Consider the following 25,991-nt stretch of genomic DNA (forward strand, 5'->3'; position numbering starts at 1 on the left):
ACTGGCTTAAATTAATTTTCAATAACCTGCCATTTCTTCATCCTATTAAAAAATCCTTATTTATTTATTACCTTCAATACTGATCTATTCTTTGCTATTACCTCTGATGACTGGCCAAATTATAAAGCAAAACTTGAAAAGCAAAATATACTCCCGCTCAAATGCAGCTAAAAGATTAATTCAAAAATAATGAAACAGAGATAATAAAGTATGTTTAAGATGTTCATAGAGACTTCCTATTTTGTATTCTTTAAATGTCTTATAAGTTACAGAAAGGAAGTAATATGTTCTTCAAACTTGTAAGAAGAGGAATGCTCTCCAAATGAAAACAGTTCACAGCAAGATGACAGGCCCGCCAGTAAGAAAAGAATATATCCCAGCCAAGAGAACCATCATTTAAAAAATACTGTACAAATTAACATGTTGATACCTAGAATCTAGAAGATTAGGCAGTGAGCATGAAAGAAATCATACTTTCTTCTTCCTTCTGTGTTATATTTTTAAGAGCTCTTATGATTAGAGAAAGAAATATATCTACTGCAGGTGGATATGTATGTATATTTTCTTAGATAATTTCAAATGCCATTTTTGTGAATACCATCAATCACATGGTAAAAGAAAAAAGTAACATGAGAGCTGGAACAAAACACTACACTTAGGGTAAAATATGACTTTCCACTTGTAAAAGTGGTATATCTTATACATGTTAAAAAGTATAAAAATCTGTATATCAACTTGTTAATAAGAGTTCTTGACAGTATAAATGCCAGTGCTATCTTTTTACTGGTATAAAATGTTTTAGGTGTAATATCAATATCAAATTATAGTGAACAAAAATCACCTACCATGAATTGCCAGAAGAGAGAGCTTTGTGCACCTCCATGCTAATAAAACCAACGGATCTTCATTTCGGTTGTCACTAAGATCTGGAAAACCAGATGTGTCAATCACATCATTCATTAATATAAAATGAGTGAGGAACTTGTCATACTGCCTAGATATAAGATCAACAATAGCTCCTGAAACACAAGTGATGTAGCTGTCAAAATGAATCCTCTCTAGTGGTATACTGGGTTTCAGAATCTTTAACATATCTTCACTCTTGATATCAAAAGCCATTATATAGACTCGGAGGTTGGTGCTCTTTCTTGACAAGGCTTTCCAATGCTCATCATTTGGCATGTTGTCCAGAGACTTGTGCATCACGGAAACATTGTGGACCAGGAGAGAAAGTCGCTGCAAAGGCACATGGTTGTTATCGGTTAAGACTCTTGCCATCTCAGCTGTAAAGTCACAGAAATCCAGGGCAAGTGAGCGTAGATTCACGAATTGCTCCAGTTCTACTGCGGTGATAAGGGTGCTGTTACCAGGAATATTGTTGTCCAGTAAACTCAGGTGCTCCATGGTGTTGGCAATAGAGTTTGAGAGAGATGACAGTGATGTTGGGGTTACTATTTCCAGCATAAACCCACAAGACAGCCACTTCAGTTGCCTACTATTACTAAGTATTTCTTCAAACAGCTGCTGAATTCTGTAAGGAAAACACATGCCACACGATCCTGTTAAGACTTAGCTCTAATCTTTAACACTGATTTTTTTTTTTAACACTGATTTTTGAAAATAGAAAATTAAATGGCATACAATGTTGAGATCCATTTGCTCTCATTAGTTAATTTCTGTTCAACCTACAAGTAATATTATCATTAAAATTCACATAAAAATATAATGGGGGGCTTCCCTGGTGGCGCAGTGGTTGCGAGTCCGCCTGCCGATGCAGGGGACACGGGTTCGTGCCCCGGTCCAGGAGGGTCCCACGTGCCGCGGAGCGGCTGGGCCCGTGAGCCGTGGCCGCTGAGCCTGCGTGTCTGGAGCCTGTGCTCCGCGGTGGGAGAGGCCGCAGCGGTGGGAGGCCCGCGTACCGCAAAAAAAAAAAAGTTATAAAATATAATGAATAAGAAGTACTAAACAAATAGATATATTAAACATATAGAAATATGTTCTTCAAGTAAAGGAGCATTTTACACCAGTACGTCAGAAAAGACTGATGATTTACAATTTATGTTATAGCAAAGACAAGTAGAGTAATAACAGTCTTAAATAGCAATAATTACCCAGTAAATTCTTTGATATGTCTGAAAGATTTATGAGATGGAATGGCATGTATTGATCACTGTATTTCATAGTTAAGACATTTCCAGGGTAGATGTTCTTTTCAGAAACAAGTATCATTACTCTTCTAATTGTATCTTCTAATTTTTCAGAAAAAACTGAAATTGTTATTAATATGAGTCCCTTTCCACTAACTATGTAACTTACTGTTTAATTTTTTTGCCATCAGGGTCCACCTTGCTGAGGTATGTATTTGACAAACTTCCTTGCTGCTGTAGAACGCTTATGTCTCCAAAAAGGCTAAACTTCTGGAGGTTCCTACAAGAGAAGTAATTTAAAGTAATTGTCTAAATAATTAACATAAAAATATAAATGTTAAAAATAAAAATATGCAGAAGGGATATTCTAGAGATGTTTCTATCTTATAACTTAGAATCCAATATTCTAGAGATGTTCCTATCTTATAATTTAGAATCCAATTAAGTACTTTCAGATTGCTTTTAACATACAATGAAAAGCAATGTGATACAAGAGAAATAGCATAAGCGTTAAAGAATGAGGCATAACAATTAGTTCAGAAACTCAATGTTTTAGTGACCAGGAAAAAGTCTTCTTAAAGTCTCTGGGACTCAATTCTTTATCAGTAATAATACTAGCTACCTTAAAGGTTTAGGGTGAATAAATAACAAAATGACACATGAAAGAACTATTTAAGCTCTAAGTTTTATATATATGTTAACTGTAATATAAAATTTCCCCAAACCAGTTAACTTAGTGTGTTAAATGCTCAAGGGTGGGGCACTGCCCCGGAGATATCGTCTCAGTAAGAAATATTCTTTAACTAAAATCTAGAGAACCTTCCCCAGTTTTATGACCAAATGTACAGCTTATCAAAAAAAAATATGTAAAAATCTTTCAATTTTAGTAACTTTAGCTACAAAACATATTTTTCTAACAGTAAAATTCTAAATAAAGTAGGAGAAAGTTGGTTACAGAATAAAGATTAAAAATTCCTAAATGCTAATAATAATGGTTAAACAACAAAAATTCAACTGAGTAAATTTAAAGATCAACTTGGTTATTAAAAGATTCATGGGGCTTCCCTGGTGGCACAGTGGTTGAGAGTCCGCCTGCCGATGCAGGTGACACGGGTTCATGCCCCAGTCTGGGAAGATCCCACATGCCGCAGAGCGGCTGGGCCTGTGAGCCATGGCCGCTGAGCCTGCGCGTCCGGAGCCTGTGCTCCGCAACGGGAGAGGCCACAACAGTAAGAGGCCCGTGTACCGCAAAAAAAAAAAAAAAAAAAAAAGATTCATGAATCGGGCAGCATCCTATGTAGCAAACAGAAAGGAGCTCTGCAGAGCTGTAGAAAAGGAAAGGCTTTTAAAGGTGGAAAGGGGGCAGAAAAAGTAAATTATTAGCAAATAATGCACTGTTGCAGGCAATGGTCACCCTCCTAAAGGGAACTGAAGGGCCTATAGGGCAGATTACCTTACTAATGCTGACCAGGTTGACTGATTACATTCCTGGGGTAGACTGAAACTGCAATTGCGCTAGGTATTAAGTCTTAGTTTGGTGACACAGGGTTTAGCATAAGTGACTCCATTTTGGGTCTGCTGTTTCCTTTTTAACATAAGCACTAGAGATTACATCTGTAACACAGAAGTTTGGGATAACTTTAATAAGAAATGTATGATCACAAGAGTGACAAAAGAAGATTTAAGTAAACGAAAGATAACACTTCTTGATAGTATGTCACATTTTCCCAAATTAATAGCCTTAGTTTCACTAAAAAACCTGATGATTCTAAAACTTAGCTTGAAGAATAAATCATTAATTCATTTATTCATTCAACCAAATTTTCTCTGAGGGCCTACTAAATACCAGGCACTGTGTGCTCCATCAGAGACATGACAGGGATCAAGCGCTGTGAAGGACAAGCACATGGTGTCACATCTTAATGGGGGTATCTGACACTGTGTAAGTCAGAAAAGGCTTCCCTAAATAAACTGATGAAAAACGGGACCTGAAGGAAATGTGGGAGCTAACCAGGAGAAGGAGCATGAGGAGAGGCTGTTGTAGGGAAAAGGAAAAGCATATGCAGAGCCTCTGAAGTTGAAAGGAACAAAGTGAGCTTGAGACACTCAAGGAAAGGAATCTAGAATACAGAGAGTGTGAACATAAAGTGAAATGAGGTTGTAGAGGTAGACTGAGTTATATGCTAAATAAAAATTTCTGGTTTTTGCCTTCAAAATAATGAGATGCCCCCAAATGATTTTAAGCAGGAAATAATAATGATTAAATTTGTGTCTGGAAAATATTGCTGTAGCATTGGTATAGCCTGGCAGGAGGCAGAGTCTAAGTGGGGAGACTGGTTAAGAGAGTATTTTAGTAATAGAGATTAAAAAGTGGTATCCTGAACTGGATTTTTAGTGGTAGAGGTGAAGGAAAAAAGACAGTCTCAAAACTATATTTAGTTACTAAAATGGACAGGAAAAGGTCCTGGATTAGCTATAAAGGGGTGAGGGAGAGAGAAGTCAAGAATAACTCCTAAATTTTTGAGGTTGTGGAACTACATAGCTGGTAGAGCTTTTCATTCAGACAAGGATTCATAGAAATGAATCAGAAATTAATTAGGGTTTTGGGGGGCTTACGGGGTGGAGGTGAGGTGGTAGAATAGTTAGATTATGAGCTCTATTTTGCACATGTTGAGCTTGAGTGCCTTTAAGATAGTCAAATTAAGATGTCAAGTAGGCTATTCCAGTTCTAGAGCTGAGCAGTTATCTGGATGATAATTGAAGTCATGGATGGGGGGAATGGGGCTTAGGAAAAGAGCATAAATGAGAAGAAAAGCAAGCAAAAATTTAAGTTATGAGGAATTCCAATAATTAGAGAAGGATGAGGCTCAAAAGAAGAGGTCAGAAGTTGGAGAAAAGCCAGAAATACGGAAGTCACAGAAACCAAGGGATAAGTATTTTACAGAGAATAAAGTGATCCACAGCAGAGTCATGAGGTCTCATAAGATGAGGACTAGACATGTATGTCCCTTTGGCTTAGCAACATGGTGATCAGAATGGAAGTTGTTTTGTACAGTGTGATGAGAAGAGGTCAGATTGGATGTTTAGAAATAGAGATAGTGGATACAAATATTTTAAAAAATATGCTATGAAAAGGAGTAACAGAAGGGACTAGAGAATACATAAAAGCCTCCAGATGAGAGGTAAAGGTAGAGGAGAATGGATGTGGCTCTTGATTAGCAAGAGAAGGAAGGATGAAGGACTTTCATACCAGATAGTGAAGCGTACTATGTGGCCAACAATGTCAAAATCAGTATTAGTATTAGCAGAAAAACAAGAAGACAAGTCAACGGAATAGAACAGATAGCTAAAAGTAGACCCTGTTACATGAAAGATTTTAATAAATGATAAAGAAGGTATTACAAATCAATAGGGAAAGGCATATTTAATAAATGGCATTGGGATAAGTGATTAGCAGTTTTGGAGAAAAATCAAATTAGAGCCAATTCTGACTCAATAGACCAAAATAATTTGCAGAAATATTATTACATACTAAAAAGTCAAAGTAAAACCGTACATAACAAGTACATGAAAATGTAATGAATTTTAATCTAATTTCTGAGATAAGGCTTTCTAAGCCTAGAAATAATAGAATAAATCAGAAAGGAAGAGGTAAAATTTTGACTATATATAAATAAAAACCTTGATATTTAATAGTATACTAAAAATGGCAAACCAACATAATGAGAAAAAAATTTGTAACAAATGCTACAGTCATTATTTAAGATATAAGAGGACTCCACATAAATCAAGAACAAAAGCATTAAGAATCATACTGGTAAATGGGAAAAGGTTATAAAATAACCAATGTAGAACATGTCAAGGAATATATTAGGATTGCTAATGGAAAAAATCTAATATTTTCTTGACTTAAAAAAATATTTAATCACTCTAAAAATCCTAATGAACTTTCCATGTGATTACCAAAGAAACTGTATTCTTAAAAACATTTCAAAGGAAGACACCTACTTAAATCTTTTTTCCCATTTAAAAAAAGGTTATAAAACTGTTCCTGAGAGCATGGCTACCATATCAGACTCCAAAGTACACTGCTATATATATAATTATGACTGCTTTTAAAGTACTTTCCCTTTTACCCTTTCTTTATTCTGAAGTTGCCACCACATCCATGAATTATAAAGAGGTTGATTTGCTTCTCAGAGCAGATGTTGATAGCCTCTTCTAGAGAGGAAAATTTAAGACCTTGTATCTAAAAGAATATTTATTTTTGGAGAACAAGTTTTTATATAAAGTAGAAAATAAAGATTTCACATTCGATTTCTAATAATGTTCAGAGAGTCCTAAACAAGTCACACAATCTTAGTATTTTTCTCCTTCCAACCCAGTTTCCATTAATTATCACTGTATAACCATAACACTGTCCTTTGTGGTATTAAAACACATGTGTGAGAAGCTTTTCTTCCACAAAGGATTAAACAGCTACAAGAACTGCCTTCCCACTGTAAACAACAAGAAAAGTGGACAAAATATGTGAGACAGCTGTTTTCACACACTGGACAATAAACAATATAGGACTGTGATCACTGAAGGATGGAATAAAATGAGATGAGCACTATGACTGCTTCAGATAATGGCCCGGAAAGGGTTTCCAAGCTGCTGTGGCTCTGTCATATATGGCCTTTATTGTGTTGAGGTATGTTCCCTCTATGCCCACTTTCTGGAGAGTTTTTTTTTTTTTTACATAAATGAATGTTGAATTTTATCAAAACCTTTTCCTGCATCTATTGAGATGATCATATGGTTTTTATTCTTCAATTTGTTAATGTGGTGTATGACACCGATTGATTTGTGGATATTGAAAAATCCTTGCATCCCTGGGACAAATCCCACTTGATCATGGTGTATGATACTTTTAATGTATTGTTGGAGTTATTTTGCTAGTGTTTTGTTGAGGATTTTTGCATCTATGCTCATCAGTATATTGGCCTGTAGTTCTCTTTTCTTGTCTGATACCTCTGTCTGATTTTGGTATTACGGTGATGGTGGCCTCATAGAATGAGTTTGGAAGAGTTCCTTCCTCTGCAATTTTTTGTAATAATTTCAGAGGATAGGTGTTAACTCTTCTCTAAATGTTTGGTAGAATGCACTTTTGAGGCCATCTGGTCCTGGACTTTTGTTTGTTGAGGGTCTTTAAATTACTGAATCAGTTTCAATACTGGTAATTGGTCTGTTCATATTTTCTATTTCTTCCTGGTTCCGTTGGGAGATTGTACCTTTCTAATAATTAATGAATTCAGTAAAGTTGTACAATACAAAATTAATATACAGAAATCTGATGCATTTCTATACACTAACAATGAAATAGCAGAAAGAGAAATTAAGGAAACAATCCCATTTACCATCACATGAGAAAAAAAAACAACTTAGGAATAAACCTACCTAAGGAGGCAAAAGGCCTGTACTCCGAAAACTATAAGGAGCTGTTGAAAGAAACTGAAAATGATACAAACAGATGGAAAGATATACTGTGTCCCTGGATTGGAAGAATTAACGTGGTTAAAATGATCATACTACCCAAGGCAATCTATAGATTCAATGCAATCTGTGTCAAACTACTCATGGCATTTTTCACAGAACTAGAACAAAAAATTTTAAATTTGTATGGAAACACAAAAGACCCTGAATAGCCAAAGCAATCTTGAGGAAGAAGAACAGGGCTGGAGGAATCAGGCTCCCCGACTTCAGACTATACTACAAAGCTACAGTAAACAAAACAGTATGGTACTGGCACAAAAACAGAAATATAGATCAATGGAACATGACAGACAGTCCAGAGATAAACCCACACCCCTATGGTCACCTAATTGATGACAAAGGAGGCAAGAATATACAATGGAGAAAAGACAGTCTTTTCAGTAAGTGGTGCTGGGAAAAATGGACAGCTACATGTAAAAGAATGAAATTAGATCATTCTCTAATACCTTATACAAAAATAAACTCAAAATGGATTAAAGACCTACATGTAAGATTGGATACTATAAAACTCTTAGAGGAGAACATAGGCAGAACACTCTTTGACATAAATTGCAGCAATATTTTTTGGATCCATCTCCTAGAATAATGGAAATAAAAACAAAAATAAACAAATGGGACCTAATTAAACTCAAAAGCTTTTGCACAGCAAAGGAAACTATAAATAAAATGAAAAGACAACCCACGGAATGGGAGAAAATTTTTGCAAATAATGCGACCCACAAGGGTTTAATTTCCAAAATATGCAAACAGCTCAATATCAAAAAGGCAACACTCCAATCAAAAAATGGGCAGAAGACCTAAATAGACATTTCTCCAAAGAAGACATACATATGGCCAAGAGGCACATGAAAAGATGCTCAACATCGCTAATTATTAGAGAAATGCAAATCAAAACTACAATGAGGTACCACCTCACACCGGCCAGAATGGCCATCATTAAAAAATCTACAAATAATAAATGCTGGAAAGGGTGTCAAGAAAAAGGAACCCTCCTACACTGTTGGTGGAAATGTAAATAGGTACAACCACTATGGAGAACAGTATGGAGATTACTTTAAAAAACTAAAAATAGAGCTACCATATGATCCAACAATCCCACTCCTGGGCATATATCCGGAGAAAAACCTTACTTCGAAAAGATACATGCACCCCAAGTGTTCACTGCAGCACTATTTACAATAGTCAAGACATGGGAGAAATCTAAATGTCCACTGACAGATAAATAGATAAAGAAGATGTAGTACATATATAAAATGGAGTATTACTCAGGCATAAAAAAGAACGAAATAATGCCATTTACAGCAACATGGATGGACCTAAAGATTATTATACGAAATGAAGTACGATGATATCACTCATATGTGGAATCCAATTAAAAAATGATACAAAAGAACTTATTTACAGAACAGAAACAGACTCAGATTTGAAACCAAACTTATGGTTACCAAAGGGGAAACATCGGGTGGAAGGATAAATTAGGGGCTTGGGATTAACATACACAATTATATACAAAATAGATAACCAATAAAGACCTATTGTATAGTATAGGGGACTCTACTCAATATCCTGTAATAACCTATATAAGTAAAGAATCTGAAATGAATATATGTATATATACAGCTGAATCACTTTGCTGTACACCTGAAATTAACACATTGTAAATCAACTACACTGTAATAAAAATTTTTAAGAAATATAAAAAAATACCCCCCCAATATTACATAAATAAATACATCCAAATGATACAAAAACAAGGATTTATAGGCTCTTAAGCTGAAGTCCATCCTAGAAACTGTTGACAAAACATTGTGTTTATGTGCACTTTCTGGAGAAGGATCACTAGCTTTCATCAGCTCCTCAAAGATTAACCAAAAAAGATCAGGAACCATTGACCTAGGCCTAGAGTCCTATGGGGATGTTAAAAAACACAACAGTAAAACAACAAAAACAACAAAAACTCTAGACTTACATACATGACCCGTCCACACTTAAAATGTAATACTAACCACATTTACGAACGTATACCCCTTCTCACAACTGCCAAGTTCTAAGAGCTACTTCTCTCTGTAAGTTAAGAAAGAACAAGCAGCCATCGGCTAATGACAGAGATTACTATAAAGATTAACACAAAAGTAGTAAAAGGAGAAGCAAAATTTAAGTACATTTATGTTAGGACCAATACCTAATTTGTTTTGGGCCTAGAGTGTTGAGTGTTTGTCAATTTTGTTGGCAAGCCTTCAAATTCTAAGAAAAAGACTTTTTTTTAATCAGAAATGCTACTTTTTAATCAACCTAAGTCAAAGCTGTCAAAAACCAAAACCAAAACCAAAACCAAAACCAAAACCCATAAATTACATGGAGTTTCCCCGTTTCTGGTGAAAGTTAAAATGCTTTACTTTGGAAATTCTTAAAGAACTTTGTCATATATATAGTGTTTAATCATCCTCAAAAAATTCTAGCCCAACCTTTTCTTCACAGAAGTGCTAGACTGTCTGCTCAGTTAATCTCTCAAAGAAAATAAGGTCTCTTAGTTACTTCCCTGCTGGCGCAGTGGTTAAGAGTCTGCCTGCCAATGCAGGGGGAAACGGGTTCAAGCCCTGGTCCAGAAAGATCCCACACGCTGCGGAGCAACTAAGCCTGTGCGCCACAACCACTAAGCCTGCACTCTAGAGGCTGCGAGCCACAACTAGTGAGCCCGCATGCCACAACTACTGAAGCCCACGCGCCTAGAGCCTGTGCTCTGCAACAAGAAGCCACTGCAATGAGAAGCCCATGTACCGCAACAAAGAGTAGCCCCTGCTCACCACAACTAGAGAAAGCCGATGAGCAGCAACAAAGACCAAAAAATAAATAAATAAATAAATAAATAAATAAAAAGGCCTCTTAAATTTGGCACTTTTTTTTTTGGTACTGTTCATACTAGCTCCCAGGGTGATTTCAATTTAGGATTCTCTAAGGATAATTTATATTTCTAGGCTGTATTTTCCTGTAAAAACCTACATAAATACCAAGTAAAACTCTAAGCAAATGGGCAAATTTCATTTACTTTGTTGGATTCTTTCACAGATAACCTGGTATAAGATAAATACAATAATGGAAGCCTTAATTGTTTCCTATTTTCTTTTCTTTATTTTTTAAGATTTTTTTTGAAGTGGACCATTTTAAAAGTCTTTATTGAATTTGTTACAATATTGCTTCTGTTTTATGTTTTGGTTTTTTGGCCGTGAGGCATGTGGGATCTTAGCTCCCCGATCAGGGATTGAACCCTCACTCCCTGAATTGGAAGGTGAAGTCCTAACCACTGGACCGACAGGGAAGCCCCCCCTATTTTCTTTTTAATGCAGAATCTTCTTGCTTCTGAGTCAGAAGCCCTTCGCATATGAAAATAATTATAAATGCAAAGGAGTACTGCTGAAATAGAGGGTAATTTGTTTCAGATTCAAGTGGGGAAGTGGGTGGAAAGCATATGGAATTTATAAATTTCTTTTGTCTATTAAGAACGCAGGCTAGTTAAATCCTGGTATTTTAAAATCCCGTAGTTTCTTCAGATAAAACCAAGATAATTCTCATGTCATGGACTAATACACAAAGTTGACTGCGATATAAACAATATCAAGGCTAATCATGCTTTGGTATACTAAGTTTAATTCTCTGAAAACAAACTATCAGAAGATGCTTTATTGGTCTAATCATCTTTTAGAGAAGAATTTTAAACATACATACACATCTTTTTTTATTTTTAAAGTAATTTTAGATTCACAGCAAAATTGATCGGAAGGTACAGATTTCCTCACATTTATACCCCCTACTTCCATACACACATAACCTCCCATTATCAACATCCCCCACCAAAGTGGTATATTTGTTACAACTGATGAATTTACATTTAAACATCAATATTATCCAAAGCCCATAGTTCACATTACAGTTCACTCTCCATGCTGTACCTTCTATGAGTTTGGACAAATGCAAAATGACATGTATACATCACTACAGTATCATTCAGAAAAGCTTCACCACCCTAAAAATTCCTCTGTGCTCCACCTAGTCCTCCCTCTATTCCCTCTAGCCCTTGGCTACTACTGATATTTTTACTGTCTCCATAGTTTTGTCTTTTCTAGAATGTTATATAGTTGGAACCATTCAGTATATATCCTTTTTAGACTGGCTTCTTTCACTTGCTAATATGCATTTAAGTTTCCTCCATGTCTTTTCACGGCTTGATAGGTCATTTTTTTTTCCTAGTGCTGAATATTATTTCACTGTCTGGACATACCAGATTATTTATCCATTCACCTACTTAAGGGCATCTTGGATGTTTCCAAGTTTTGGCAATTAGAAACAAAGCTGCTATAAACACCTGTGTGCTGGGTTTTGTGTGGACAAAAAAAGTTTTTAACTCCTTTGGGTAGGAACATGATATTTGGATCATATGGTAGGAGGAGAATTAGTGGTGTAAGAAACTGCCCAACTGTCTTTCAAAGTGGCTGTACCATTTTGCATTCCCACAAACAGTGAATGAGAGTTCCTGTTGCTCCACATCCTCATCAGCATTTGGCGTTGTCAGTGTTCTGGATTTTGGTCATTCTAATAAGTGTGTAGTGGCGTCTCACTGTTTTAATTTGACATATGATGTGGAGCACCTTTTCACATGCTTATTTGCCAATTATATATCTTCTTTGATGAGATGTCTATTAAGGTCTTTGGCCCACTTTTTTTTTTTTTTGGCCCACTTTTTAACAGGGTTGTTTGCTTTATTATTATTGAACTTTAGGAGCTGTTTGTATATTTTGGACAATAGGCCTTTAACAGATGTCTTTTATGAATATTTTCTCCCAGTCTGTGGGTTTTCATTCCATTGACAGTGTCTTTCACAGACTGAAATTTTTAATTTTAATGAAGTCCAGCTTATCAATTCTTCTTTTCATGGATCATCCCTTTGATATTGTATCAAAAAAGTTATCACCAAACCCTAGATCATCTAAGTTTTCTCCTGTTATCTTCTAGGAGTTGTTTTATGTTTTACACTTAGGTCTGTGATCCTAAGTTGAGCTAATTATCGTGAAACATATAAAGTCTGTGTCTTGATTCTCTTTTTTCCCCCCAATGTGGATGTCCAGTTGTTCCAACACTATTTGTTGAAAAGACTATATTTCTCTATCATATTGCCTTTGCTCCTTTGTCAAAGATGAGTTGACTTTATGTGTGTCTATTTCTGGGCTTTCTATTCTGTTCCACCTATTTATCTAGACTTTCATCAATTCCACAGTCTTGATTAGTATAGTTTACAGTAAGTCTTCAAGTCAGGTAGTCTCAGTCCTCTGACTTTGTTCTTCTTCTTCAATATTGTCTTGGCTATTCTAGATCTTTTGCTTCTTCTTATAAACTTTAAAATAAGTTGTCATATATACACACATATGTATGTATACAACATATATACGATACCCTTAAAATTTTTTTCTTTACCATGTTACCCAGGAATGAAATTGCTGGATCATATCATAGTTCTATTTTTAATTTTTTGAGGAACCTCCATACTGTTTTCCATAGTGGCCCCATCAATTTACAATCCCACCAACAGTGCATGGAGGGTTCCCTTTTCTCTATATCCTTGCCAGTACTTGTTATTGTTGCCTTTTTGGTAAGAGCCATTTTGACAAGTGTGAGGTGATATCTCATTGTGGTTTTGATTTGCATTTACCTGATGATTAGTGACGCTGAACATTTTTCATGTACCTGTTGGTCATCTGTACGTCTTCTTTGGAAAAATGTCTGTTCTGCTCCTCTGCCCGTTTTATAATTGGGTTTTTTGTTTTTCTGATGTTGAGTTTTATGAATTCTTTGTATATTTTGGATATTAACCCCATATGGGATATCTCATTTGTGAATATCTTCTCCTATTTAGTTGGCAGCCTTTTTGTTTTGTTGATAGTTTCCTTCACTGTGCAAAAGCTTTTTATTTGATGTAGTCCCATTTGTTTATTTCTGCTTTTGTTTCCCTTGCCTGAGGAAACATATGCAAAAAAATATTGCTAAGATTGATATCAAAGAGCATACTGCCTATGTTTTCTTCTAGACTTTTTATGGTTTCAGGTCTTACAGTTAAGTCTTTAATCCATTTTCAGTTTACTTTTGTATATGGTGTGAAAAAATAGTTCAGTTTGATTCTTTTGCATGTTGCTGTCCAGTTTTCCCAACACTGAAAAGGCTGCCTTTATACGTCTTCCCATTGTATATTCTTAGCTTCTTTGTTGTGGGTTAGTTGATCATATAAGTGTGGGCTCATTTCTGAGCTTTCTGTTTTGTTCCATTGATCTATGTGTCTGTTTTTGTGCCAGTACCGTACTGTTTTGAGTACTGTAGCTTTGTAGTATAGTTTGAAATCAAAGAGTGTGATACTTCCAGCTTTGTTCTTCTTTCTCAAGAATGCCTTGGCTATTCGGTGTCTTTTGTGTTTCCATACAAATTTTAGAACTATTTATTCTAGTTCTGTGAAAAATGTAATTGGTATTTTGATAATGATTGCACTGAATCTGTAAATTGCTTTGGGTAGCATGGTAACAATACTGATTCTTCCAATCTATGAGCATGGTATATTTTTCTCTTTGTGTCATTTTTCAATGTTTTTCATCAATGTCTTATAGTTTTTGGAATACAGGTCTTTCACCTCCTTAGTTAGATTTATTCCCAGTTATTTCATTTTTTCTGATGTGATGGTAAATGGGATTGTTCTCTTAATTTCATTTTCTGGTAGTTCATTGTTGGTATATAAAAAAGTAACATATTTCTACACATTAATTTTATATCCTGCAACTTTACTGAATTCATTGATGAGTTCTAATAGGTTTTGGTGGTGTCTTTAGGATTTTCTATATATAGTATCATGTCATCTGCAAACAGTGCCAGTTTTACTTCTTCTTTTCCAGCTTGGATTCCTTTCATTTCTTTTTCTTGTCTGACTGCTGTGGCTAGGACTTTGAATATTATGCTGAATAAAAGTGGTGAAAATGGGCATCCTTGTCTTATTCCTGATCTTAGAGGAAATGCTTTCAGCTTTTCACTGTCTGATGATAAGCTGTGGGCTTGTCATATATGGCCTTTACTTTGTTCCTTCTATACCCACTTTGTGGAGAGTTTTTTACCATAAATGGATGTTAAATTTTGTCAAAAGCATTTTCTGCATCTATTGAGATGATCACACGATTTTTATTCTTCAATTTGTTAATCCGTTGTATCACATTGATTGATATATGGATAATGAACCATTCTTGCATCCCTAGGATAAATCCCACTTGATCATGGTGTATGATCCTTTTAATGTATTGCTGAATTCAGTTTTCTAATATTTTGTTGAGGACTTTTGCATCTATGTTGATCAGTGATCAACACAGAAATTTGAAAATTACTGTGGCCTGTAATTTTCTTTTCTTGTGGTGTCATTTTCTGGTTTTGGTATCAGGGTGGTGTCTTTTTCTGACTTTGGCATCAGGATGCTGCTGCCCTCATAGAATGGGTTTGGAAGTGTTCCTTCCTCTGCAACTTTTTGGAACAGTTTGAGAGCATAGGTGTTAACTCTTTTCTAAACATTTGGTAGAATTCACCTGTGAAGCCATCTGGTCCTGGACTTTTGTTTATTGGCTGTTTTTTAAAAAAATGAAATTCAGTTTCACTACTAGTCATTGGTCCTTTCATATTTTCTATTTCTTCCTGGTTCAGTCTTGGGAGAGTGCACATATATAGGAATTTGTCCTTTTCTTCTAGCTTGTCCACTTTGTTGGTGTAGAGTTGTTTGTAGTAATCTCTTAGGATCCTTGTATTTCTGTAGTGTTTGGCTGTAACTTCTTTTTCATTTCTGATTTTATTGATTTGGGCCCTCTCTCTTTTTTCTTGCTGAGTCTGGCTAAAGGTTTATCAATTTTATTTATCTTTTCAAAGAACCAGCTCTTAGTTTCATTGATCTTTTATATTATTTTTTCAGTCTCTATTTCATTTATTTCTGCTCTGACCTTTATTATTTATTTCCTTTTACTAACTTTAGGTTTTGTTTTTTCTTCTTTTTCTAGTTTCTTTGGGTGTAAGTTTAGGTTGTTTGAGATTTTTCTTGATGAGTCTGGCTAAAGGTTTATTCAAAACCACATATATATTATTATTCCAATTTTGTAAAAGGATGTTTCACATTTTACTAGAATTACCTCTGGTGAATTTTTACTTTAGATTAGCTTTACATAGCTTTCACCTTCATAAAAGCTTAATTCACATCAAAATCTTAAAAAAAAAAATTAACGCCCTGCATGTTAGTAAATTAATATAAGGAGACTGTCTGGAAGATCTCTGTTTTAGTTCCAGGTATACAATACTGAGTTCTTTCCTGCACAATGTCCACAACATGCCTTTGCTCAGAAGGCAGGTAACAAAAACATACTGGGAAAACAGTTCAGTTGGTTAGAAATATTTTCTTTCATCTTAATTCTTCAAATCAACTTAGCTCTGTTCCTATGGTAATATTAATAGGATACAACCTACTTAATAGTCCCTTTGCAAATCCTAAGATGTGCTGTGAAAGAGCACAAAATCATAAAGTGTTTGATAATCAATCTTTCTAATACTATTGCAAAAAGAGAATGAATTTCTTCAACCTAATTGCATTCCTCTTTAATCCTATTTTTAAAAGTCATCAGTTTCAGATTCAGAGTGAAGTCAGATTGTTAAGTACTTATAATTTAGAAACTTAGTCTACAGACTGCTCTCCTACTCTTTGCTCATTCAGTTGTCAAAATATGTATTGTGTGCCAATTACATGAAAAGTTATTGTGATTAAATTACAAATGTCTATGAGTTTAGACTCTTGGAGTGGAAATAAAGGTTTTAAAAAGACTAATTAAAAAAAATCAGGTGAGACTAAAGAATTATCGACAACTTTGTTAAGTGTATTAATGCCACTGTGGTTATATATAAAAATGTCCATAATTTTCAGAATTTTATATTGAAGTGTGCAGTATAAAATGACATCTATATCTTGGATTTCCTTTCAAATACTTCAGTACAGATAAAAGAAAGCAAACGTGGCAAAAATCTTTAAATACTGAATCTGGATAATAGGTTCATTGTCTAGTTTTGCGTGTGTTCAAAAATTTCACTAAAAAATTTGAAAAAAAAGGCAGTCATTTCTCTAATTGTGTAAATGGCAAGCTCACTTAACTACTCTGTGTCTCAGTTTCACCATCCTTAAAATAGAGATAATACTGCTGCCTACCTCATATGGTTGTTCAGTACTGCTCTCTGGGAGAACTAGTTTAGGATTTTAAGGACCATCAAGAACACATCCACTCAGCTCTCTGCAGTACTGGCAATATGACTGGACCTTGCCCTGCCCCACGAACATGGTGGTGACTCTACTAGGACTTTGTTACGGAGAAGGTGTGTGGCTTGAGAAGGTGAATCTAAGATACATAAGATCAAAGTCTCTTGCCTCAGGTGAAGCCTTTCTTCTTTGCCTTGAACCAAAGTTGCTTTTTTGAGGTTTCTAAGAACGAGATTCTTTTTGGAAGTTACCAGCAACATCTGAGTAACAAACCAGGTTAAAAGTTAGCTCAAGTGTGGCCCCTGTTTCCTGCTTTTTCCTTGTCCACTTAAGAGATGTAATAGAAGAGTACACATGATGAGTTTCTCGATAGAAAAACAGATTTACCTGACATAGCATTAACAGTGATAAGACCAGAGATTTGGGACAAAGGAAGGGAAGAAGCCTTGTGCAGAGTACCACTTACTTATTCTTTTCCACTTAGTCCTACCATCTTGAACCCACAGCCCATATGTGGGCCAGACTTAGGCAAATTCCCAGCAGTAATGGGTTCACATGAAGCAGGAAAGTGAGGGAGGAGAAGAGGAGAAAAAAAAAAATCCAAATGACTGCAGTAAGGAAGGCCAAGAAGTTTCTGAGGAAATTCAACAAACTGATTCTAATTTACGTAAGGCCTATATGAACCGGGCCCTGCTTGAAAGTATTCGGTGGTAAAGGAGCTAAATATCAAAGATAAACCATGCTTTCAGAAAATAAACTGTGTCCGAAGCCTAGGTATTTCCTTTTTTTTCTTTTCTTCTTCTTTTTTTTTAAACACAAAAGGAAAACAAAATGAATAAAAACAGCCAAAGGAAATATCTTTATAGATATATTTAGGGAGTAGCAATTAAAAGAGCACTGTAATGTTAGCTGAACAATTGTATCTAATTTTTCATACTTACATTCTACTTCTAGAAGGCCTCCAGATAAAAATAAATAATCAGACTACTTATCACTTCCACTGCTCCCACCCTGGTCCATGCCACCATCATGTCTTGTCTGGGTTACTGCAATAGCCTCATAACCAGCTCATTGCTTCTACCCTTGTCCTGCTACAAACTATTCCCAAAACAGCAGCTAGAATATTCCTTTTGAACTATTAGGTCATGTCACTCCTTGTCACAAAACCCTTTCATGGCTCCTCTTGTCAGTTAGAGTCAAAGTCTTTATAGAAGCCCAATAAAGGCCTACTGATTTCCATATCACCTCTCCCTCTTACTTGGCTGACCTTTTCTACATCTCATTGGTTCTATGCTGTTTTACTTAACCATGCCAGCCACTCCTCCGCTTACTGCTACTTCTCCCAGGAATCACTTTCCAGAGAGAGAGACACACATGGCTTAGTCCCTCCCTTCCTTCAAATACTACTTCAGCAGTTAAGACCTTCCTTAAAGTCCCCATTTTACACAGCAACCCTCCTTCCCACCTCCACCGTTCCCATCTCCCTTCACTGGTTCATTTTGTGTCATAGCATGTATTACCAACTGTAATACTATATATTTTATTTATTTGTATTGTTTTCCCACTAGAATAAGCTCTATGATGGCACAGCTTTTTAATTAATGCTGTATCCCCAGTCACTAGAACAAGGCCTGGCATTCAACAAATATGTTGAATAGTTTATTTACCTTAATTCATGACAAAAACTAGGGGCTTTTTATCTATACCTCACACATCATGGATTTATAGTGTAGATCAGTTTTCAGTACATTATATACTAGGAATACCTCTAAAATAACATATTTGCTCAGAAAAGTGAAAATTCTCTTCTCAAGACCTGTGATTTGCACTTATCTTTTCAACCATAGTTTTTACACACATAGTATATTAATATACATCCTTAAGTTGTACGAAAAACATACAACTTAAAAAATTGGACAACCTAGAAGAAATGGGTAAGTTTCTAGAAACACAGAGCCCGCCAAAATTGAGCCAAGAAGAAACATAATTTGAACAGACTGATCACTAAAAGTGAACACAGAACCTGTAATAAAAAAACTCCCTGCAAACAAAAGTCCAGGACCAGACAGCTTCACTGGAGAATTCTACCAAACATACAAATAAGAACTTATACCTGTCCTTCTCAAACTATTTCACAAGATTGAAGAGGAGGGAACACTCCCAAGTTCATTCTATGAAGCCACCATCACCCTGATACCAAAACCAAACAAAGACACTACTAAAAAAGATTACAGGCCAGTATCTTTGATGAATATAGATGCAAAAATTCTCAAAAAAAATTAGCAAACCAAATCCAACAACACATAGAAAGGATCATACACCATGATCAAGCTGGATTCATTCCAGGGTCACAAGGATGGTTCGATGTATGCACATCTATCAACGTGATACACCGCATTAGCAAAAGGAGAGACAAAAACTACATGATCATCTCAATAGATGCAGAAAAAGCATTTGACAAAATTCAACACACATTCATGATAAAAACTCTCACCAAAATGGGTATACAGGGAACTTATCTCAACATAATACATGCCATTTACAACAAACCCACAGCCAACATAATACTCGACAGTGAAAAGCTGAAAGCCTTTCCACTAAATTCAAGAATAAGACAAGGATGCCCACTCTCACCATTTCTATTTAATATTGTACTAGAAGTCTTAGTGTCAGAAGTCAGACAGGAAAAAGAAACAAAAGGTATCCAAACTGGAAGAGAAGAGGTAAAACTGTCACTATTTGCAGGTGATAAGATACTCTACATAGAGAACCCTAAAGTCTCCATACAAGAACTATTAGAATAAGTGAATTCATCAAGGTAGCAGGATACAAGATTAATTTACAGAAATCTGTTGCATTCCTTTACACAATGAAATATCAGAAAGTAAAAAAAATCCCATTTAAAATTGTGACCAAAAAAAAATCTAGGAATAAGCCTAATCAAGGAGGTGAAAGACTTATACACTGAAAACTACAAAACACTGATAAAGGAAACTGAAGTTGCTTAAAAGAAATGGAAAGGTTATCTCATGCTCTTGGGTTGGAAGACTTAATATTGTTAAAATGGCCACACTATCCAAAGCAATCTACAGATTTAATGTGATTCCTATCAAAATACCCATGACATTTTTCACAGAACTAGAACAAATAATCCTAAAATTTTTATGGAACTACAGAAGACCCAGAATTGCCAAAGCAATCCTGAGGAAACAGAACAAAGCTGGAGGGATAACCCTTCCAGACTTCAGACAATACCACAAAGCTACAGTAATCAAAACACAATGGTAGTGACACAAAAACAGACATATAGATCAATGGAACAGAATAGAGAGCCCAGAAATAAACCCACGCACCTATGGTCAATTAATCTACGACAAAGAAGGCAAGAATATACAGTGGAGAAAAGATAGACTCTTCAACAAGTGGTGTTGGGAAAGCTGGACAGCTACATGTAAATCAGTGAAGTTAGAAAACTCCCTCACACCATACACAAAAATAAACTCAAAATGGTTTAAAGACATAAGTATAAGACATGACACCATATAACTCTTAGAAGAGAACATAGGCAAAATATTCTCGGACATAAACTGTGGCAAAATATTCTCGAACATAAACTGTAGCAATATTTTCTCAGATCAGTCTCCCAAGGCAAAGAAATAAAAGCGAAAATAAACAAATGGGACCTAATCAAACTTAAAAGCGTTTGCACAGCAAAGGAAACCATAAACAAAACCAAAAGACAACCTGTGGAATGGGAGAAAATATTTGTAAACGATGTGACTGACAAGGGGTTAATCTCCAAAGTATACAAACAGCTCATACAACTCAATATCAAAAAAAACAAACAATCCAATCAAAAAATGGGCAGAAAACCTAAACAGACAGTTCGGTAGAGGTCTTCTTAGACCTAAGAAGACATCCAGATGGCCAAGAGGCACATGAAAAGATGTTCAACATCACTAATTATTAGGGAAATGCAAATCAAAACTACAATGAGATATCACCTCACACCAGTCAGAATGGCCATCATCAAAAAGTCTACAAACAATAAATGCTGGAGAGGGTATGGAGAAAAGGGAACCCTCCTGCCCTGTTGGTGGGAATGTAAATTGGTACAGCCACTATGGAGAACAGTATGGGAGGTTCCTTAAAAAACTAAAAATAGGGGCTTCCCTGGTGGCACAGTGGTTGAGAGTCTGCCTGCCTATGCAGGGGACATGGGTTCGTGCCCCGGTCCGGGAAGATCCCACATGCCGCGGAGCGGCTAGGCCCGTGAGCCATGGCCACTGAGCCTGTGGGCCCGGAGCCTGTGCTCCGCAATGGGAGAGGCCACAACAGTGAGAGGCCCACGTACCACAAAAAAAAAAACAAAAAAAAAACAACTACAAATAGATCTACCATATGATCCAGCAATCTCACTCTTAGGCATATGTCTGGAAAAGTGAAAACTCCAATTTGAAAAGATACAAGCACCCCAATGTTCATAGCAGCACTATTTATGAAAGCCAAGACATGGAAACAACCCAAGTGCCCATCAACAGATGATTGGTTTAAGAAGATGCGGCATACATACACAATGGAATATTACTCATCCATAGAAAAGTATGAAATATTGCCATTTGCAGCAACATGGATGGACCTAGAGAATATCATACTAAGTAATTCAGACAGAGAAAGACAAATATTATATGTTATCACTTACATGTGGAATCTAAAAAATAATACAAATGTATCTATATATAAAACAGAAACAGGGCTTCCCTGGTGGCGCAGTGGTTGAGAGTCCGCCTGCCAATGCAGGGGACACAGGTTCGTGCCCTGGTCCGGGAAGATTCCACATGCCGCGGAGCGGCTGGGCCCTTGAGCCATGGCCGCTGAGCCTACGCGTCCGGAGCCTGTGCTCCGCAACGGGAGAGGCCACAACAGTGAGAGGCCCGCGTACCGCAAAAAAAAAAAAAAAAAAACAACAGAAACAGACTCACAGACATAGAAAACAAACTTATGGTTACCAAAGGGGAAAAGGAGGCGGGGAGGGATAAATTAGGGGTATGGGATTAACAGATACAAACTACTATACATAAAATAGATAGGCAACAAGGATTTACTGTACAGCATAGGGAACTATATTCAATATCTTGTAAAAACCTATAATGGAAAATAATCTGAAAAAATATACAAGTGAATCACTTTGCTGCACACCTGAAACTAACAATATTATAAACCAACTATACTTCAATAAAAAAATTTAAAAAATAAAAAAACACACACCACTTCAATATATATATATAAATTTCATATGATATTGCTTATATAATGGAATCTAAAAAAAAAGGGTACAAATGAACTTATCTACAAAACAGATATAGAGTTACAGATGTAGAAAACAAACTTATGGTTACCAGGGGATTGGGGGGGGCAGGGATGAGTTGGAAGACTGGGATTGTCACATACACACTACTATATATATTCAGTAAAATAGATAACTAATAAGGACCTACTGTATAGCACAGGGAACTCTACTCAATACTCTGTAATGGCCTATATGGGAAAAAGAATCTAAAAAAGAGTGGATATATGTATATGTATAACTGATTCACTTTGCTGTATACCTGAAACTAACACAACATTGTAAATCAACTAAACTCCAATAAAAATTTTTTTAAAAAATCACTGAAAAGAGATATCTTATTCTCTTTCTAGCGTAAGAATTTCCCTGTGAATCAAATAACCAACACAATTTCTGACAGCCTTTTACAAAAACCTACAACATATAGATTCAATGTGTTAGATTGGACTATTCTTTGAAAACAATATTAACATCCTATGAGCTTAAGAAAGATTCCTCAAGGTCTAACTGCAGAGTGCTGAACACTCTTCATCTTTCTCTGGGATTTCTATTGGACTGTTTAGTACAACTGAGACCCAAAGGCTTCTGATGTCTTGGTCATGAAGACCTTTTCTCTCTTCTGTGGTTCAGAATTGGCAAACTTTATCCGTGGCAGAAACTCTAGTATGTTTCCTTTCATTTCAGAGGATCCAAAATTATTTATTTGATGTAATAAGTAGTATCAGTGTAAAAATGTGAAACACAGCCACCTTAAATTAGAGTTAATACAGCTAAGTTTAATTAACTACGGAAAAGGAGAATATATAAGAAATTGGTACTTTAAAAAGATGCACTTAAAACGGTTGAAGTCTTTCTCAATGATGTAAAGGAGCTCATAGAATGCAATTTTTTCCTTTTCTGAACTGAAAAAAGCTAAAATAATCTACATCATTGCATGAAATTCTTTCAGATCACTTCTAATTTTCTTAGTCTATGTTCAATATCAAATGTGTTTACAGTCACATAACACTTTTTGATAACATATTTCCTCCTCTCAGAAACGTTAATGAATGACCACAGCCAAATCAAACAAAGAAAACAAACACTTTAGAGAAGTGCTGTCCAACAGAACTTTCTGCCACGCTGGAAATGCTCTATTCTATGCTGTCCAAAATGGTAGCCACTAGCCACATATGGCTATGGAGCACTTGAAATGTGGCAAGTACAACTAACTGAATCTTTAATTTTATTCAAGTAATTAAAATTTAAATAGCTATACGTGGCTAGTGGCACAGCTTTAGAGATTCCAGAAATCAGTCACGGGCCTATAATAGTATTCCTTATTAGCTTTCTTAAGATCCATTAATTAAAAGTAATTTCCCAGAATTTGCTTTACAAATTCACTTACTCAATTACCATCTAAGAATTATCATCATCCTCAAATCCCAGATGTTATTAAAAAAAGGTTTACTTAAATAAGACTGACATTTAAAATTGTTATTTAACATATTATTAAAAGATAATTTTAACAGTACTAAGGACAACAAAACTGAGTGCGTTTTACAGAGAAATGATGAAAAATATTTGATTCTTCCCTTCCTCTATCTACATCCCAGCAGCAAGTCTTCTTGGCTCTACTTCCAAAATATATTCCAAATCCATTCACTTTTTAAAATCTTCTTTTCCTCCACCATACTCCAGGCTACCATCATCTCTTGCCTAGATTATTGCAACAGCTTCCCTTTAGTCTCCCTGCTTCCTCTCTGTTCATTCTTAAAATTCATTCATTACACAGCAACCAGAGTGATTGTCTTAAAATGCAAATTAGATCACCTTATGCTTGTCCTTAAAATTTTTTCAATGACTTCTTCTATTCTTAGGATATAGTCCAAACTTTATTCCACAAGCCCACCTAACCAGCACCATTCCTTCCTCCTGCTACATCTTAGAGCTCACTGTGACACCACTTTTCACCCTTCACATGGTCCTGCCATACTTTCTTTCCTAGTGCTCCAACAGGCCCAAAATTTGTCTGGCCTAAGGCGTTGGTGCTGTTTTTTTCTGCTTGGAATGCTATTTTCTCAGATCTTCAGATAGGTGACTCTTGTCATTCAGGCTGCAGCTCAAATGTCCTTTTCAGAAGAGGTTTTTCCCTCACCACTCTATCTCATTTTGCCACCTAGTCACTATTACATAGTCCTCTTTTATTTTCAGATTTTCTTTTACTTTCACAACCGAAATAATCTTTGTTTACTTGTTTCTGCCTATCTTTTCCCTCTGGAATGTTGAATCCATGGAAACAGGGAGCTTGTCTTCACTGCTTTGGCACATAGTAAGCTCTCAATATTTGGAGGGAAAAAAACCAGACTTTTTATAACTATCATCTTAGGTCATACATAAATTGATCAAACTGGGTGAACTCTTTCAAGGCTGCCTCAGAACTAACACATTAAAATGGAAATAATTTAATCCCTTCATTCAAAAGCTGCTCAACAGCTTCTTTTAACACAAAAAATATTTTACTTTGACAATCTTTTGTTGAGTTTTATCTTCCTATCCTCTATCAGTTCTCAGTCATGGTAAGAATGGACCTATAGACTAAAGAGAGCCCTAATTCCTCTCAGCAGCCCTCAGAGGAGATTAGTTTCTTCAGCAGGTTAGTCTCCTTCCTTCTCAATGACCTTGAAGCTGTCCCCATGGAGCCACTTTAAATTTGTCAGTTTTAAGGTAAGGAGTCTGTTGGGTATGGTATCTCTTCTCTAAAGGCAACCATTTCTCGGAGTACGAGAACGGGTCAGAATCCCAATGTTTTAGTATACATATTCTGTAAATGGGCTTTTTAAAGCAAATAATAAAAGTAAGCTCTCAAAAGTGTAATGTTATCATCACATGTATTTATTACCCCATGATGGGGAAAAGTATTTCAAGAAAAATAAGGCTCAGGGTTGCTGGAGATAATACCTTCAAGACATTTCCTACCTTCTTAGGTAGTAATACGAAATGTCCAAATAATTTTTAATCTATTTTAAGATGTATTTTTAAATTGCCTTATCAGCTGTTGGGTCTTAGTAGACTGATGTTGAAAAAACAATACAAAGGTAAGACTCTCCGTCACTGCAGGTGCCAAATCAGCAAAACAAATCTAAGAATTATTAATAGACCTTCTACTACTAAGAGGGGATATAGCAGGCAGTCATAAAATTGGTCAATCTAGATACATGTAGTTAGAGTTGTAACAAGAAAATCACCCTTATACAAAATCTCTCTAGCCTGCATCTTTTAAAAAAGTACTGCCCCCCAAATAGTATTTCATCCAAAAAAGGTTCATGCAAAATATTTATATAGTCCAGGAAAGCATAAATCAGATGATGACAACGTACCTATGCCTACTGTTTAAGAATAAGTATTTTTAGTGACTGAGTCTATTAGCTATTATTATCATAAATCTTATTGTCCATGAAGTCTCATTTTTCCTAAGGAGTCTGAAATACAGCATTTTAATAGGCAGTACTCAACTTGACAGGTTAAATCCTAAAAATGCATATTTAAATTTGTTGTTTTGAACTTCTAAGTACAATTTCCTGTAGAACAATTATAGAAGAAACTCAGCCGATTTAACCTCTAATACAGTTGAATGAGTACTTATTTTATTTCTGCTCTTACTGTTGATCAAGAAGGTAGG

At 35.7% G+C, this 25,991-nt stretch overlaps 1 protein-coding gene across 2 annotated transcripts in view; it reads right to left on the reverse strand.

The window, feature by feature from the left end:
• The window catches only part of FBXO33 (F-box protein 33), a 32,926-nt gene that overhangs the window by 3,804 nt on the left and 3,131 nt on the right, over window positions 1-25,991 (reverse strand). Inside the window, exons 2-3 of one of the 2 annotated variants that reach the window (XM_004270003.4) lie at window positions 2,317-2,427; window positions 846-1,531 (exon numbers count right to left, since the gene is read on the reverse strand). In XM_004270003.4, the coding sequence (XP_004270051.1) occupies window positions 846-1,531; window positions 2,317-2,427 (797 nt within the window). The remainder of the gene's footprint in view (window positions 1-845; window positions 1,532-2,316; window positions 2,428-25,991) is intronic. The other variant, XM_033428419.2, reaches the window with a different exon arrangement.

The sequence above is a fragment of the Orcinus orca genome, chromosome 2 (genome assembly GCF_937001465.1).
Source record: "Orcinus orca chromosome 2, mOrcOrc1.1, whole genome shotgun sequence".
In the NCBI taxonomy this organism is placed as follows: domain Eukaryota; kingdom Metazoa; phylum Chordata; class Mammalia; order Artiodactyla; family Delphinidae; genus Orcinus; species Orcinus orca.